Here is a 19521-nt window from a genome sequence, read left to right as displayed (position 1 = left end):
ACAATATTAGGGCCCTTTCCGCGTGATTAAGAGGGATGGGGCTGTGTTTACTTGGGTTATTGGGTGGCATTTGCAGTTGTTTAGTGTAGACAGACTCAAGCCTGCCCATGTGGATCCCACTTCACCCATTCAATGCCCCCAGCTCAGACAACGTGGGCGACTACCTAAGGCACACGCAACTGGTGTTTTAGTTTCGGGCGACGGTTCGGGGGGAGGAGGGGTAATATAACGGCCATATAGCAGGCCGAGCAAGCGCACAGCATGGTGTCGCAAACCGTCGCTGGCACAGTTCTATAGGCCGCAGAACAACAAACAGATGAATACTTACCTAACAGAGCGATACGGTGTGCTGGAGAATGGCGTGTTGTTCTGCTGAGTATCCTGCCGGAAGGTCCATGCCACTCAGATGGATCAGAAACACTCCAGTAGCAATGTCCCACCTCTTCCCGTGGAGCCCGGGACATGAGATCGCAAAACCTGAATAAAGTCAGTCTTGAGTTGACTAATCTGGCATGTGTGTGTGTATTACTTTAGTAGCTCTACCGTAGTAGCCGCTACAAGATCTCAGATAACTGAGAGAGCTTCACTTTTGTTTTCATTCTTCTCTCAAAATATCAACATGAAATTGCAGGGTTAGAGGAAATTTTAAACCAAGAACATTTAAATCCAATTTTTGCAGCATTCAAGCTCCTTATTTTGCTGTTAGGAAAATAAAGCAATGGGGCTGAACGGTGTCTCGAACGTAGGAAGAGGAGGATGTGGTGAAATTCTAATACAACACACAAAGCAGAGTTATGACACATGACATATTGCATCGTGAGGACAGCGATAAGAGACTATTCATACAAATTGGGTTAATGTGTTAAAAATGACAATGCTTCAGACAGTATTCAGGGCTTTTTTTTAATTAGAGTTCACATTTTGGCAAGAATAAAAAAATATACACACTTTTACTCGTGATTTTTGGATTTATTGTGCAGCTGGCAGGTCAACTGCAAGATTACAATGGTACCCATATTTTAACTCCAATGAAATTACCAGTCACAATTTCACCTAGTTTTGTGCAATTTTCAACGCACATATACAGTGTAGCTATAAGCAGAGGTATATAACGAATGCATCTGTAAACAGTCAAGCCCATTCCCTCGAAAAAAAAGTAATTGGTCTGAAAGACCTGATGTTCTTGAGTCCTGAATAAAGAAATGCAATAAATCTCACAATAAAAGAGGTTACATTACAAAAATAACCTACCCATTCACCAAAAATGCCAAACACCATTGTTGGTTTCATTCAATTTTAAATAAAATTTTACAGTAATTAATCATAGTATAGGCAATTGATAAATCATGCACAATTCTTGCATTTCGTGCTGTGAATCCTGTCAACCAGTGGGTACTTCATCTGAAAACTAACATCTCTGTACAAATCTCCTGAACTGCACAAAAATGTCACACTTCTCCGGATTTTCTACAAGATGATGCTGATATAAACCTTCAGTAACATTATATGAAAAAACTGTAAATTGACTGTGCAAATTTCTGCAGAAACAAAATTATCAACAAGAAAGCCAGAGACTAAAACAAACACTGCAACATCCTGATGGAAGGATACTAATTTGTCGAGAAGTGTTGCATATAGAATCATACCAAGGACTGGATTAGTCCATGGAAAATTAGAGGAATCACGACATCCCCTTTTAGATTCCACTCTATTTAACAAATATTTTGGGGGAAAAAAAAGTGAAGACGAATCTGCAAGCTAAATGGAAATGAGGAAATTAACCACCTTCTCTGTTATCTATTAACACAAGGATTACTTTGAAACACTTTGTCAGTCATAAATAAGCATGGATTTCCCTAGCCATTCTTACCTTACTATCCCTCTCCACCTTCAATCAAATTAAGTTATTTGGTGTCACATTTAAAGTATGGGGTGATCACATGAACAACCCGTTTATTTAAACCTAGTTTATTAGCAATAGTTCTTCAGGTACCTTCATCGCCAAAATCAAACAAAAGTAATATTTTTTTTTAAATAACAGGCAGAGACCGATGTCTTGTAAATGTGTGATGCTAAATTCTCAAACGGTAGATGGAGAATTAGTTATATAGTACTATGAATAAAATTAGTATTTTTAAACAGGTAATGTACTCCAGCTCCTTACACATCTAACAGAAATATTTATACTATTTTCTTATTTAATACCAACCAGTTCCTTTACAGTATTACCCATAGACCTCTCATTACTTATCTGCACAAAATTCTCATAAATGTTAGAAAAATATTATTACAAAATAAAACCACACTTTGGACAAGAAACTGTTGGAGAGGAAGTTATCTCAGTCCTCAGCTGATCAAAATTTGAAAAACAATCTTTGTACTTATTTCTCTGACAAATGTACTCAGGTTCTTAAGTACAATTTCCATCATTTTACAAAATATGTCAAAAGTTAAATACTTTAAATTCATTTACTGAAGATCGTTATGCTTTTTTTTTTAAGATCTGATCATTTTCAGCATATCATGCAAGTTCAGTTCATTTGGGCATGATATCATGGCTGATTTCTAGTCCACAAATATCCATCTTATGTCAAGATGTATTCTGATGCTTCCTTGATTAATGCTGCAGCATTGTCCAATTCTTCCTCTGTCAATTCTACCGAAACCACCACTCGAATACTATGGAATACAATTAAAAAGCTACATTAGAATTTTGCGGTACAGCATATTCACTGATTCATGAAGTAAATTAGATTCATAGATGATTTCCACAGAAGCACCTTCTTCTTCGTTATTTGCTATGTTTCATTGAGATTATCCAAAGTGTCAACTACCACTTGTATGGTCAAAAAGATCCACATATTAATAGTAGCTTTCAAATTACTTCATTACATATTAAAATCACAGTGTAGTCTCCCTTGCCATGCAGAAAAGACCGCAAACAATGCGCTCAAGAAGTTCTATAAACAGCAACACAATAATGACCAGATAAGAAGTGGCTTGGATAAAAAGAATGATTGCCAAACTCATTGCTTCAGAGTAGGACCACTGGATTCTACTTTTAATTTACCATATATGTTTGTATAATAGCCGATCCCATGTAAAAGTCAATCTCTCCTTTTTTGGCCAAAAAACTGTGTATTTTCCATTTATCCCATGTAAAAGTACCCCCCCCCCTCTATTTTTGAACTCAACCACCTGCCTAAGCTCCCGACACCCCAATCACAGATCCTCGCCTTGGCCTTCTGTCCACTGGATCTCCAGATGCAATGACTGTGGATCTTCGCCTTAGCCACCTGCCCACTCAAGCTCCTGATGCTTTGACTGCCTGCCCATCCAAGCTCCAGATGCTTGATTAAGGGCTTAGCTCCCTACCCCTTGAATGACTCAGGTACTTAGTGCAGTCAAAAGTAATATCCATGTAAAAGCTGCCTCCCCCACCAAATTTGACCTGAAAAATTGGTCCCAAAAACTCGAATTTACACGAGTATATACAGTGTACACCCATCTAAATGGAAGTTTAAAGACTGAATTGAAAAACTGAACTTCCAACAGTGTAACACTTCTTCAACGTCTGCTTGGATTTCAAGTTCAAATTTATTGTCAGGTGTGGCAAGACACAATGAAATGGTAAATTTTTGTGGATAAGATATTGCAATATTAAGTGCTTTGGGTTTCCATGAGAGAACGTTATGCAGTCAGAGGGCAAACCTTTTGACTGACCAAGTTGTGCATGAGTCAAACTTCCTTAAACAGGAACTCTGGAAAGAAAAATTTACTGCACTGATTCAATCTTTATTAAAGAGAAGGTAATTTTTTCCTATTTCCAAACCATTCTACTATCTGAGATTTCATTTTTGTAGCTTTCCATAATGCTATCCTTTAAGCATACTTGCTGTAAACATTACAGTGTGATATGGAAGCTTCTTTGCTCAAGATCAGAAGCTGCTGCAAAAGATGGTTGTTGGGTATAAGGCGCCCTCTGCTGGACATCCTGATGCCCATGTCATGATGTCACCCTTCCACATATATATATGTAACCCTGTGTGTAAGTAGCCATGTTAGTCTAATAGAAGTAAAGGATGAGAAAGCATCACATCTCCAGGTCTTAATTGTGTGAGTGCATACACAACAATGGCGACGAGGAATAAAATGAACCCTACACATGCTCCATGCACCAACTGTGAGAAGGAAAACAACAGAAGGTAGAAAATGACCACCTAACAACCCCAAATTTCTGCCAAAAGATCAAGGCGAAAGCGTGCCAAGATGGCGGAGGGAAAGTTCGGGGAATTCAACTAAATAAAAGAAAGTTGGGATAACTACGTAGAACAGTTTAATCACTACTGTATATCTCACAATATTGTGGCAAGTCCAGTAAACCGCAAATGTGCCCTCTTCCTCAGAAGAAAGGGCAGCAAAACATTCGACCTCCTTAAGACCTTGCTGGTCCCAGAGGATCCAGGGATGAAGACATTCAACGAATTATGCACAGCTCCAAGGAACCATTTAAGCCCCAAACCACCAGTTATGGCAGAAAGGCAATAATTCTATGAAAGGAGACAAGGACCAGGAAAAACAGTAAGTGAATAACTGGCATTGTTGCACAAACTGGTGGAGCACTGTCATTTCAAGCAGTTTCTAAATCAGGCACTGCAAGACAGATTAATGATGGGGCTGGCAAATCACCAAGGCAAAAATTATTAGCAATGGATAAAGACGTTACATTATCGGTTGTATACAGGGCTGCCTGCAGCTCAGAAATGGAAGATAAAAACTTGGATGTGGGTCAACCAGATCTACTGGTTCGGAGGTCCTCCCACCAACAATGCTTCTGTTGTGGGAATTATAACCACCGACCAGAAAACTGTTTCTTCAAAAATTCTAAATGCAACCATTGGAAAACAGAAGGACATATCAAAGCTAAATGTCTGCTTCTAAAGCACAGGTGGCCTGCAAATAAACAACCAGTAGCTTGTGCTTCGCAAACATTAACAACAAGCAAACACGATTACGCCCAACTAAAAAAAGGATTGGCTATAATCTTTGGTGTGTAAAAAAAATTCCACCAATATCTTTACGGAAGAAAATTCACCCTGATCACAGACAACAAGCCTCTTAGTTTAATCCTGGGGCCACACAAAGGTATACCAGTATTAGTTGCGGCCAGAATTCAAAGATGGGCCATGCTACTAGTGCCGTATAACTATGATATAAAACATAAACCAGCAACATTCAACAGCCATGCAGATGCCTTATCATACATCACTACCTGAAACAGAATAACGATAAGAAATTATTAAATGGACAGCCATGAACCAAAAACAACTTCAACAACTGGCTATTACAGCTCAGATGATCAGAAAGGGAAACCCAAAAAGAGGCAACATTAACCAAGATCCTATACTTCACCCTTAATGGGTAACCCAAATCTGGTCATCCCAGACCTAAACCTTACCACATACGCCATCATGAACTATCAGTTGAAGAAGGACATTTACTATGCCAAATGGCAAACTACCATGTTATCAGAACTGCACCATAACTATCCGGGAATGGTATGAATGCAGGCACTGGCCCAGATGAATGTCTGGTGACCCTGCATAGACAGAAACATTGAAACAATTGTAAAAGAATGCAAAGTATGTCAGTCAATGCAGCCAAAAATGATGCAAGCTTAAGCTAACCCATGGAAATGGCCATCCAAACTCTGGCATCAAATTCAGGAAGATTTCGCTGGACCATTCATAGGTGAGACTTTCCTAATGGCTGTAGATGTACACTCGAAATGGCCAGTAGTTTCACAGCTGAAAAACACCAAAGCAGATTCCACAATTGACTGTCTATGACCTACCTTTGCCACTTAAGGATTGCCTCATGAATTAGTTACGGACAATGGGCCTCAATTTACAACAGAACATTTTAAAAAATTTATGCTCGACAACAATATCAGAGATATTTTGTCTGCACCCTATCACCCAGGTACTAATGGGGAGGCAGAATGTTTTGTACAAACACTCAAAAAGCAATGAAAACCATGAAACTTCTAAATGCATCCTGGGCACACAAAATTGCAGATTTCCTATTGAGGTACAGAAACACCAGGCATTCTACCTCAAAACGCATCCCAGCAGAACTAATGTTTGGCCACAACCTGCGGACCAGGCTGTCCACAGTTCATCAAGATCTGGGTCTCCAATTGCAAAAAACAGCATTGCAACAAACTTCACCGAGAACACTGGAAGTGGATGAGAGAGTTCTGATACAAGATTAAAGACAATATAAAGACCCATGGGTGGTAGGAGTAATTTTACAAAAATTGAAGCGCTGCTCAAACTCTGTTCTAGTGGGGGACAGATTGTGGAAAGAACACATTGACCAATTATTATCCATTGACTGACACTACGGTCCATGACCTGCCTCATGAACTGGAGGAGGTGGAATCAGTCTTGCCTTGCCCTGTCCCGACTATCTCACCCCTCAGGCCGAGTGAGGGGGGTGAGGGGGGTGGGGGTGGGGGGCAGAGACAGTTGAGGAGCCGAGGAGTCCAGTGAGGAGTCTGGTAACTGAGAAACACAGCCAGGAGGGCAGCGAAGATGGACAGTCGCTGCTGAAGATCAGTGAAGGCAGATAGTCACTGCCGACCTGACTATCTACAGGTCCCGAGCAAAGACAGGCACAGCAAACAACGCCAAGGCCGTCCAAAAGAGAAAGAAGACCACCTGAACACTTTAAGGACTATGCACCCTGATTATTATTAAATACTTCCCTTTTATAATTATAATTACTCATGAGATGTATTCTAATTCTCACTTGTAGTCCTGGGCCCGATGTAAACTTATTAGTTCAAAGGGGCCCAGTCAGCATTTATCGCATTGGGTGGGGGGAAAGAGTGTTGGGTATAAGCCCACCCTCTGCTGGACATCATGACGCCCACGTCATGATGTCACCCTTCCATATATATAACCCTGTGTGTCAGTATCCATGTTAGTCTAATAGAAGTAAAGGATGAGAAAGCATCACATCTTCAGGTCTTAATTGTGTGAGTGCATACACAACAGCGGTGAAATTCCATGCAAAGTTCCACCCCCTCCATATAAGAAAGGAAATCAATATACTAAAGGACTCATCACACACTGGAAACACTCTTTTACCTCCTCTGGTGGGGAAGAAAGCTCAAGAAAATGAAATTGTGCACCAATAGGCAGTCACTTCCTTGCAGCCTGAATGAACTGTACAACAGTGGTCTCCCGCTCCCCTTTTTTTAAATGCAACTCCATGCTCTCTTGCTTTCAGCTGCTTTGTATACATCAGATTCATATATCAGGATGCTCTTTATTGACTACAGTTTGGCATTCAACACCATCATCCCCTCAAAATTAATCAGAAAACTCCAAGATTTGGGCCTCAATACTGGATTTCCTCATTTCCAGACTCCAATTAATGCGGATTGGCAAGAACATCTCCTCCAAAACGTCCATCAGCAGCAGAGTGTCACAAGACTGCACACTTAGCCCCTGCTCTACTCATTTTACACCTTTGACTGCGTGGCTTTATTAATTTGTTGATGATACCACAGCAGTGGGATGCATAAAAAGGGAAGATTGAAAACTTGGCTGAATGTGACAACAACCTCTCACTCAATGTCACCAAAACCATGGAGATTATTGTAAACTTTAGGAAGGTAAAACCAGAGGTTACTGGAGGAAATCAAAGGTGGAGAGGGTTAAAAAACAAAAAAAATCCTGGGAGTCACTATCTCAGAGGACCTTTCCTGGACCCAACATACTAACGTCATCGTGAAGAAAGCACGTCAGTACTCTCCACTTCCTCAGGAGTTTGCAGAGATTCGGTATGTCATCGAAAACCTTGGTGAACTTCTACAGATGTGCAGTGGAAAGTGTGCTGACCAGCTTGCTTCAGAGGCATCAATATCTCTGAGCGGTAAGCCCTGAAAATGGCTTTGGACACAGCTCAGAACATCACAGGCATTCCCATAATTGAGAAGATCTACATGGAACACTGCATTAGAGAGCAGCAGCAATCATCAAGGATCCACACCACCGAGGACATAGTTTGTTCTCACTGCTGCCATCAGAAAAGAGGCATAGGTACAACAAGACTCGCACTACCAGGTTCAAGAACAGTTGCTACCCTCCACCATCACAGTCCTAAACAACACTCAGACATTAATTTAACAACTCTTACTTTGAACATTATTTATTGCTGAATATTTATTTCTTCTGTATTACACAGCCAGTTTGTTTACATTTTTTTCTTTTGATTTTGTATCTTTCTTCCTGAGTACAGTTTACAGTTACCGATAACAAGAGATTAAGAAAAAAATTCAGAGTTGTATGTATTCTGACAATAAATTTGAACTTTGACTTTGAATTTTGAAATATAACATAAAAACAAAAGTGTGTTAGGTAAGCTCCTTTTCCTCAGTGTGCTCCATTGATCAAGTAAAAGGTCCTTTTAATTAATTCAATTAATTAGAACAGGGGTAATAATTAGAAATAGAGAAATTCAGAATATACAATGGCCTTCAAGTTAAAGTTTACCTTCACAGTCAGGGATGCAGTTTGTTTCTGCATGCTGTCCAGCAAGGCTATCCATACATAGAGCTTTTAATGCAAAGATAGCAGAATCATGCTTTGGAGAAAGTATTCAGCAACAAATTTTATTTCATATTCCGTGAATTTTGTTTGAATGTTAGAAATGACCTGTTAGACAATGTGACAAATAAACTTAAATCTTAATCTTTGCAGCCTCCTATCAATTAATTTAACTGGGTAAATATTTCTGACAGTTAATTTTACTTACCCAATTTTCCCTGAGTTCCTGTGAATGAAGCCAATTTGCCGGTTACATTAAAATGCTAGACACTTAGTTTGGCCATTGTCACAATTAACCTTATTTCTTTGTGCTTACCATGTAGTTTCCTGTGATTTTTTTTTACATTCAAAATGGTTGCTGGAGAAAGTATTTTATTAATGTGCTGTATTTGGATAGCATGCAAAAGACAAAAAAAATCTTCTGCAAAATTAAAGTATTGAATTTAAAATCAAGTCACTGCTTTCCAACTTGTTTGAATGTATTTCAGCTTAACAATCCTTCTTGCGGATACTAACATTCAAAACTCTGACTGTTGGAGTTTGCTTTACTTCAGGCCTACCACTGCAAAGACTTTAGCGAACTCAGACTCACACTTGAAGTATTCCTCCTAAATCCTCATAGTTTTAAATAACCTTCCAAGAATTTTTTTATTAACCTACCTTCCAGTTATCTTTCATAACCTTCACTGTATACCTGGGCATAGTGAAGAAAATAAGAGACAAAATCCACCACTACAAGATAGCTTGGACCATTTTCTACAATGAAAAGGTGCAATATGCCATCTGCTGTTCCATTTGGTAAAAAACAGCCTATTAACAAAAGTTCCAAGGATGAGAGCCAAAGTTTCAAGTTTCAAAACCTTTGACAGTGCAATTTAAAATCTATATAAATGCAAGACTGTCTTCATACACAACCTTTTGATACTATTTAATAATAATTGCTATTATATACTTGGAAGAAAAGATAATCTTTTTCGTGTCTTCAGAAATGCTTTTCTTTTAATGGGTAAATGCACTGTTGGGAGTATGATTCAACATGGTATTATTTACCATCTGTACTTTTGATAAAAATAGTGCTGAACTTAATTGAATGGGTCCCAAACTAGGTCATAACAAACAGCTAACAAATATTAGCTAATTCAGAAAAAAATTCAAAAAATGCTTCTAATACCACAACCACCACAAGAACATGGTCAAATAATTCATGCTCATCTACAGAAGTGGACAGGTGACTAAAAGTTTAGTCAGTGTTGTGAAGAGTACCTAAGAGCAGCCGTTCTCAATGAGGGATCCTATGGCCCTCCTGAAGGCCACAGCATATTTAATAGAAGATGTTTCCTTTTCACCTCACATAACTATTTTTAATTTTTTTTTAATGGAGTTGGTAAGAAAGAAGTATGGAAGAAACCAAAACTTACTGCTTCACAAGGAAGGGGGCTGATAAACTTTGAGCAGAGTCTTTGGGGATGTGGGGGGGGTGGAGCCAAAAAAGGTTGCCAATGGCTGCCTTGGAGGAAAAAGATGGAGAAATATTTTGTGGGTCTATCAGATTTTAAAGCTTAGCACTTTCAAGGTACAGCTGCTAGTAATTGAGCCATTAAAAGTTTGGATAACAGACTTCAAATAACATTGAAGCTCTGTGGTTTGCAAGTTATTGATTAGCTTAGGACATTGGCTGAATGACAAGAGTATTCATGTGGCCAAAATGTGACCAATAATGTCTCACTGGGTACTATTTAAAAGTCTCTACATTTATTAATGGGAGAGAGACCCCCACATATTCTGATTAGCTGTTGGTACAAAAGTTTGATTGAAGTACAAGCAGTGTAGATGATGGTAATTAAAAATGGATATTTATAGATTAAGTAGTTGAAAATTAATGTCAATATATCCAAGTGTGAGGACATTCACTGCAAGATTAGAAAAAAACCCAAACAAAACAAGACCTTCAAAGGTATCAACATCTATCAAAACTTAGATATCCATGTCTACAGATTATAGACAAGTACGAAAGACGAATTAAAAGGTTATGGTTCATATATGAAGAACTAATGGATAGAAGTTTATAATATAATTAAAGGCAGCATTTGTCAAGCTGGGAGTGTTCAGCCTGATGTAAGAATATACCAGCCTGAGAGGAATTGAACCAAGGGAATCCAAGGACACAAGAAACTGAAGTAGAAGCATTTTATTTGGCTCTTAACAAGTCAGAGCTGATTGTTTACCCCAGTGGTACCTTTTTGCATTAACCCCATGTCCATCAATGTTCTTAATATCTAAAAACTAGATATATCAAAAAAAAATTGGTACCAAGGATTACTTCAAGGGGAGAGATTTCATAAATAATGACTACAATTTTGACAACTATATTCCCTATAATATTTTTAAAAAAAGGAAACAAGGATAGTTGAAGAAAGTGGGGTCCATTTTTACCTACTGAGGCTAGGGAGCATACCAAACATTAGCTAGCCTTTTATTACACATGGGGAATGACCTGAAGCATCAAAACCAGGAAGGCCTATTGATCAATTGGGTTGTTTTTGAAGAAACAACATTTCCTTTTTTTCATGTAGAAAGTAGAAATTCTGATTGGCTTGCAGGAAAAAGAATCTCAGGGTTGTACATGATGTCACACATGTACTTTGACAATAAATCTGAACTTTAAACTTTTCTGTGATATAATAGTTATGAAATTTTATCACATTTGTTGAACTCACTTCTGCAAACACCGGTTGATGCCAGATTGTCATTTGTAAATGTGATTGGTAGATTTTTGTAAAGGAATATGGAGCAAAGATATGGAGATTAGCCATGATTATACTGAATAGTGGACAGTCTAAAGGGTGACTATCACCTACTCACTACTATGAACTGTGTGCTCATGAAATTGTATCTGATCAAGAGTAGAAGAGTAATCTGATTACTTCAATTTTTCTTCTAAAATCTTAAAATGAAATGTTGGTGCTTAAAGAAATCTCAAAGATGCTATTTAATGACAATTAATGATATATTTTGTATTAATGTTGTTCATGTTGAAACAGGCAGGATGTAGATCAGCCTTGCCTGAAAACAATGTCATAGCGAAAATTAATTTTGAAAATAAACAGAAAAATATTTGCAAAAAAGAGTGCGATCACAATATAACAAATTAACCATATAACCACATAACCATTTACGGAGCGGAAACAGGCAAAGCAGAAATCAGATGTTATGAAACAAAATACATCAAGATTTACCTTGGTGGAGGCAAAACCTTTTCCTCCTTGTCCAAGTAATGTGCTCGAGTTAAAGCAATGCCTCGATTTAAGCACTGTTAAGAAAAATAATCAAAACATATATATTATCCATGGTATAGTATAGCATAGGATAAGGCCCTTCAGCCCATGTGTCTGTACCAAACTTAATGTCCAAATTAAACCAACGCTCTGCTGGGTGTATATGATACATATCCCTCTATTTTCTGCACATTCATGTGTCTATCTAGAAGCCTCTTCTGCCTCCAACACTATTCCTGGTAGCCCATTCCAGGCACTTACCACTTAAACAATTCACCACTTACCTTCAATACATGTCATCTAGAAGGTGAGTTTTTACCCTAGGAGAAAGATTTTGACTATCTACCCTATAAAATTATGAGAGGCATTCATGAACTTCTATCAGGTTTCTCTTAAACCTCCGACGGTGTAGAGATAACAACGCATTTATACAAACTCTCCCTATGGTTTATACCGTCCAATCCAGGCAATTTCCCGGTAAATCTCCCCTGTACCCTTTCTAAAGCCTCCATATTCTTCCTGGAATTAGAAAATCAGAATAGCTACAACAGGAGCTCCTTACTTTATACTCAATGTCCCAGCCACACATCCCAGACACCTTCTTTACCTCTCTATCAACTTATGTGGCCACTTTCTTTTTTTAAGACATACAGCAATATAACAATGAGCCATTACACCCAATTAACCTACAACCCCGGTACGTTTTGAAGGGTGGGAGGAAACCGGAGCACCCAAGGGAAACCCACACAGACACAAGGAGAACTTACAGACAGCGGCAGATTCAAAACCAGGTCAATGGCACTGTAATAGCATTGTACTATCTGCCATTACAATGAGCTATGGCCCGAAGCTAAATGTACATTTGAGCAACAATGCATTATATTCCTCCTGGACAGCCTGAAACCTAACAGCAAGAATACTAATTTTTCAATTTTTAAGTAACCCCTACCCCCAATCTGATTCCACTATTCCCATCTCTTTTTTAACCCCTCCTGCACTAATTCTTTTCTCTCTAACTTTTCTTCCCTCCCCCTTCCTAATGGTTTTTCCCTCGACCTGTCTCTTCACCTCTCACACCTTCTCTCTGGACCCCTGCACCAGGTTCTTTCCCCCTTTATACATATAATTTTACCTTTTAATCTTCGTCTCAATAAAGGGTGTTAACTTGAAACATTGACTCACCATTTCTACTCATTGGTGCTATCTAGCAATTCTTTATTCAAGATTCCAGCATCTGCAGCTTTTGTGGATATCTCCTGACCCCATCAAATTCCTTACCAATGAACACCAGATTCCCTTCCTGAACAACAGTACTACACTGGATTAAAAAAATAAAAACACAATGCTGAAGAAACTCAACAGGTTAAACAGTGTACTTTCTTAGGCAAGGATAAAGTTACAAAACCAACGTTTCAGGCTTGAGCTCTTCATCAAAGTATGAGCAACATGTGGGCAGGCCCCCGAACGAGATGGCTCATCATCCCACAGGCAGGAGATAATAGGTGGATAAGGGAGGGAGGACACACGAGCAAATGAGGGGAAGGAGGAAAGATTCTGTTAATGGAGAGTGCAGGGGGTGGAGAGCAAGAGGAAAGAAGGCAGAGGGATGGGAATGAGAGGAAGAATGTGGAGTATGCTAGCATAAACTGAAGGTCAATGTTAATGCCATCCAGTTAGAGAGTACCCAGATGGAAAATTAGGTATTGCTCCTTCAATTTACGGGTGGCCTTGGACAAACATGTCAGCGTGAGAGTGGGGCACAGACTTTGTTTTACTCCAAAGCTCCACTGACGAGTCTCCAGTCCACTAGAACCTCAGCTGTGGCTAGTGATGCTACAAAGATATTCATCAAGTCCCCAATAATATCCTCACTTGCCTCATTTAATAACTTCGGATAAATCCCATGAGGCCTGAGGGACATATCCACCTTAATGCTTTTCAAAAGGCCCATCTCTACATCTCTTTCTTGATCTCAAAATTCCTCAAGATATTAGCATTCTCCATTTCTTTCTCCTTGGTGAATATTAATAAAAAGTACTTTTTTTTTTGCATCTCACCCACTTCCTCTAACTCCAAGCAAAAATTTCCTCTTTTGTCCTTGGGTGGCCCTATTCTTCTCCCAGTCATCCTCTCATTTGTTTTAATGTGTATAAAATGCCATTAGATTCTTTTTAATCCTGCTCACCAAGGACACTTCATAGTCTCTTTTGGCCTTCCTAATGGTCTGCTGGAGCACTTTCCTGAAGTCCTTATATTCCTTCAGAGTCCTGTCTGATTTTAGCTTCCTAAACATTTGCTTCCTATTTTTTTCATGATCTCTCTTGTGATCCAAGGTTCCACCATATCATCCCTGTTATTCTTCCTTACTGGAACATGCCAGTCTTGGACTCTAATCAACTTGTCCTTAAACAACTCTCACATGTCAATGTGGGCTTGCTCAGGAACAACTGTTCCCAATTAACTCTCCACATAGCTCCTGCATAATAATATCACAATTTGTCCTCCCGCAATTTAGTATTTCCCACAAAATCTAGAAATTTACAGAATATGATCACCATTTCCAGAGTGCTCTCCCAATGAAACTCCAATTACATGGTCAGGCTCATTTCCCATTAAAAGATCTTGTATGGCCCCTTCCCTGGTTGGCTTATCTGCATGCAGCTTCAAATCATCCTGGATGCATTAAATAAATCCTGCCCATCTAAGCCTCTGATACCAAGAATATCCTAAATCAGTGGTTCTCAACCTTTTTCTTTCCACTCACATACCACTTTAAATAATCCCTATGCCATCGGTGCTCTGTGATTTGTAAGGGATTGCTTAAGGGGATATGTGAGTGGGAAGGGAAGGTTGGGAATCACTGCTCTAGACCCAATTGTTACTGAAATAATTTGCTTGAGAAAAATTGTCATTGGCCCATTTCCTTTGGAGTTATGAAACCGTGCACATAATGAGTCAATTAGGTATGATTAAAACATTGGTTTTCAAACTTTTTCTTCCCACTTACATACCCCCTTAAGCAATCCCTTACCAATCATCGAGCACCTATGGCATAGGGATTATTTAAAGTGGTATACAAATGGTGTGAGAACACAGCCTTGCTTCACGCCATTGTTAATGGAGAAGGGTTCAGAGAGCTCATTGCTGTATCTGACCCGACCTTATTGGTTTTCATGCAGTTGGATAACCATGTTGAGGAACTTTGGGGGGCATCCGATGCACTCTAGTATTTGCCAAAGCCCTTTCCTGCTCACGGTGTCGAAGGCTTTGGTGAGGTCAACAAAGGTGATGTAGAGTCCTTTGTTTTGTTCTCTGCACTTTTCTTGGAGCTGTCTGAGGGGAAAGACCATGTCAGTAGTTCCTCTGTTTGCGCGAAAGCCGCACTGTGATTCTGGGAGAATATTCTCGGCGACACTAGGTATTATTCTATTTAGGAGAATCCTAGCGAAGATTTTACCTGCAATGGAGAGCAGCGCGATTCCCCTGTAGTTTGAGCAGTCTGATTTCTCGGCTTTGTTTTTGTACAGGGTGATGATGGTGGCATCACGAAGGTCCTGAGGCAGTTTTCCTTGGTCCCAACAAAGCTTGAAAAACTCATGCAGTTTGACATGCAGAGTTTTGCCGCCAGCCTTCCAGACCTCTGGGGGGATTCCATCCATACCTGCTGCTTTGCCACTTTTCAGTTGTTCGATTGCCTTATATGTCTCATCCTGGGTGAGGACCTCATCCAGCTCTAGCCTTAGGGGCTGTTGAGGGAGCTGGAGCAGGGCGGAATCTTGGACTGAGCGGTTGGCACTGAAAAGAGATTGGAAGTGTTCTGACCATCGGTTGAGGATGGAGATCTTGTCGCTGAGGAGGACTTTGCCATCTGAGCTGCGCTTTGGACTTGGGGTGAGGGGCCTCTTTACAATCTTCTTCAGCATGATGCTGAACCAAGCCATGAAAGACCTCAACAATGAAGACGCTGTTTACATCCGGTACCACACGGATGGCAGTCTCTTCAATCTGAGGCGCCTGCAAGCTCACACCAAGACACAAGAGAAACTTGTCCGTGAACTACTCTTTGTAGACGATGCTGCTTTAGTTGCCCATTCAGAGCCAGCTCTTCAGCACTTGACGTCCTGATTTGTGGAAACTGCCAAAATGTTTGGCCTGGAAGTCAGCCTGAAGAAAACTGAGGTCCTCCATCAGCCAGCTCCCCACCATGACTACCAGCCCCCCCACATCTCCGTCGGGCACACAAAACTCAAAACGGTCAAACAGTTTACCTATCTCGGCTGCACTATTTCATCAGATGCAAGGATCGACAACGAGATAGACAACAGACTCGCCAAGGCAAATAGCGCCTTTGGAAGACTACACAAAAGAGTCTGGAAAAACAACCAACTGAAAAACCTCACAAAGATAAGCGTATACAGAGCCGTTGTCATACCCACACTCCTGTTCGGCTCCGAATCATGGGTCCTCTACTGGCATCACCTACGGCTCCTAGAACGCTTCCACCAGCGTTGTCTCCGCTCCATCCTCAACATTCATTGGAGTGCTTTCATCCCTAACGTCGAAGTACTCGAGATGGCAGAGGTCGACAGCATCGAATCCACGCTGCTGAAGATCCAGCTGCGCTGGGTGGGTCACATCTCCAGAATGGAGGACCATCGCCTTCCCAAGATCATGTTATATGGCGAGCTCTCCACTGGCCACCGTGACAGAGGTGCATCAAAGAAGAGGTACAAGGACTGCCTAAAGAAATCTCTTGGTGCCTGCCACATTGACCACCGCCAGTGGGCTGATATCGCCTCAAACCGTGCATCTTGGCGCCTCACAGTTCGGCGGGCAGCAACCTCCTTTGAAGAAGACCGCAGAGACCACCTCACTGACAAAAGGCAAAGGAGGAAAAACCCAACACCCAACCCCAACCAACCAATTTTCCCCTGCAACCGCTGCAACCGTGTCTGCCTGTCCCGCATCGGACTTGTCAGCCACAAACGAGCCTGCAGCTGACGTGGACATTTACCCCCTCCATAAATCTTCGTCCGTGAAGCCATGCCAAAGAAGAAGAAAAGAAGAAGATACAAATGGAAAGAAAAAGGTTGAGAACAACTGTCCAAAATCTCTACTGGGGAAACTGTTGCTTTTACATCTTTCTGTAATTTGTCTGTGTATCTGTTCTCTATCTCTTGGTGGCTATTGGGAGGCTCAAAGAATAGCCCCATCAGAGTAGTTGTGCCTTTCTTTTTGTTTTAAACTTTACCCATTCTGCCTCAGTGGATGAGTCCTTCATTACATCCTTTCTGAGTGCAGCTGGGACACTCTCTGATTATTAATACAAACAGTACTGCAATCAAATGGATGTTTAATACAAAAAGTTATTTTATTTTGTATTCTTAGAGCAATGCAATTACTTTATATAAAAAATAAATTCAGTAAATTCACAGTAGTTTATAAGCCTTAATTCTGAAATGTTTAAAAATATATACCGTAAATATTCATGTAAAATGCGTAATGCGACCCCCCATTTTTGAAGGGGAAAAATTTTACCCCGTTTATAATACGACCCCCCCCCTCCCCTCACCCACCTGAGCCACGCTGCCGTCTCTCCGGCCGCTCGCCTGCCCGAGTCGCACTGCCGTCTCTCACGACCCCCCCTCCCCTCACCCGCCCGAGTCGCGCTGCCGTCTCTCACGACCCCCCCTCCCCTCACCCGCCTGAGTCGCACTGGCGTCTCTCACGACCACCCCCTCCCCTTACCCACCCGATTCGCAATGTCGTCTCTCGCGACCTCGCCTCCCCTCAGCTGCCTGAGTCACGCTGCCGCTCGCCCGAATTGTGCTGCCGCTCGCCTGCTCACCCGCCCAAGTCGCGCTGCCACCCGCCCGATTCGCGATGTAATCTCTCACGACCTCCCCTCCCCTCAGCCGCCTGAGTCACGCTGCCGCTCGCCTGGCCACCCGAATCAGGCTGCCGCTCACCTGCCCGAGTCGCACTGCCGCTCGCCTCCTTGACCACTCGAGTTGCACTGCTGTCTACCACGCCCGTTCGGCTGCAGAAATGTTTTTTAAAATTTTATACTCGAGTATAATGCGACCCCCCCCCCACCCACTATTTTTGTGGGTAAATTTTTGTTGCATTATACTCGAATATTTACGGTAAATCTAACCAATCATAATCTTTCAATGCGAATTTGAATGATCAATTCTTTTTTGAATCACTTTTCATGTGCTCTCTACTCATTGCTTACCACCATTAGTAAAACATCAGGACTCCCTATTTTATGAATAATGGTCATGACTAATTGTAATGATTAACACAATTTTATGAAGGGTCATAATCAAGAAATTATTTATAATTTACTGCAAAACTTGCACATAGCACAATATTTCCCATAAAATAGTGTCCCTATTAGAACAAAATATTGTTATAATAATGAATTAAGTTTAAAATATTCATGCACCTCCACCAAGAAAATACTCACATAATTAACAATTCCATGCAGTAATTTGACATCACTTTCTCGTGATCCTCTGCTTTTTGCCAAATGTAGATGAAAGGCTGGAGAAAATGATTCGCCCACAACTTTCAAACCAGGAATGCTGCAATGCAAATATATAAATACCAGGTAAATTTCACAAAATTATAGATTTAAATTTAGACATACAGCACAGTAACAGGCGTTTTCGGCCCACAAGTCCGTGCCACCCAATTTACACCCAATTAACCTATACCCCAGCATGTTGAATGGTGGGAGGAAACTGGAGATCTGGGGAAAACCCACGAAGACATGGAGAGAATGTACAAACTTCTTACAAAAGTGCGGAATTCAAACCCAAATCCCAATCGCTGGCAATGTAAAGGCATTGTGCTAATTGCTATGCCAACCATGCTGCCATTTATGCAGTCATTTGAACTGAGAAAAGATGCAGCAATGTGTTACAGCAAAACTAGTTGACATTAATTACTTAACCAAAGGATTATGAATTTTGACTACAGGGAGCTTTGCTCAGGTGATCAGATTTACATCCTGTCAGGCAGTATTGGGTTAAAGCTCTACACGTCATCTTAAAACTGTAGAACACTACAGCACAGAAAACAGGCCATTGAGCCCTTCTAATCTGTGCTGAAAACATACCACTGACCTGCAACCATTCCATAACCCTCCAGACCTCTCTCATCCATGTACCTATCCAGTTTATTTTTAAAACTTAAGAGTGAGCCCACATTTACCACATCAGATGACAACTCATTCCACACTCTCACCACTCTGAGTGAAAAAGATCTCCCTAAACCTTTCCTCTTTTACCCTAAAGACGTTCTCTTGTATTTATCTCTCTTAATCTGTGGAAAGAACCTACTCACATTTACTCTGTCTATACCCCTCATAATTTTGTAAACTATCAAATCTCCCCTCATTCTTCTATGCTTCAGGAATAAAGTCCTAACCTATTTAATCTTTCCCTGTAACTCAACTCTTGAAGACCCAGCAACATCCTCGTAAATCTTCTCTGCACTCTTTCAATCTTATTGTAGCTAGGTGACCAGAAATGCACACAATATTTCAAATTTGGCCTCACCAAAGTCTTATACAATCTCATCATAACATCCTAACTCCCATACTCAATATTTTGATTTAT

The 19521-nt window shown here is 40.6% G+C and overlaps 1 protein-coding gene across 2 annotated transcripts in view; it reads right to left on the bottom strand.

Moving 5' to 3' along the window:
• Positions 1–889: 889 nt before the first annotated feature.
• Positions 890–19521, bottom strand: part of sptlc1 (serine palmitoyltransferase, long chain base subunit 1) — a 69049-nt gene continuing 50417 nt past the window's right edge. Inside the window, exons 13-16 of one of the 2 annotated variants that reach the window (XM_069928229.1) lie at positions 18366–18483; positions 11855–11928; positions 8565–8627; positions 2618–2679 (exon numbers count right to left, since the gene is read on the bottom strand). In XM_069928229.1, coding sequence (XP_069784330.1) covers positions 8612–8627; positions 11855–11928; positions 18366–18483 — 208 coding nt within the window. In that variant the 3' untranslated portion in view covers positions 2618–2679; positions 8565–8611. Of the gene's footprint in view, positions 2680–8564; positions 8628–11854; positions 11929–18365; positions 18484–19521 lie in introns of both variants that reach the window. The other variant, XM_069928219.1, reaches the window with a different exon arrangement.

The sequence above is a fragment of the Narcine bancroftii genome, chromosome 1 (genome assembly GCF_036971445.1).
Source record: "Narcine bancroftii isolate sNarBan1 chromosome 1, sNarBan1.hap1, whole genome shotgun sequence".
NCBI lineage: Eukaryota > Metazoa > Chordata > Chondrichthyes > Torpediniformes > Narcinidae > Narcine > Narcine bancroftii.
This window is presented reverse-complemented; position numbering and strand designations above follow the sequence as displayed.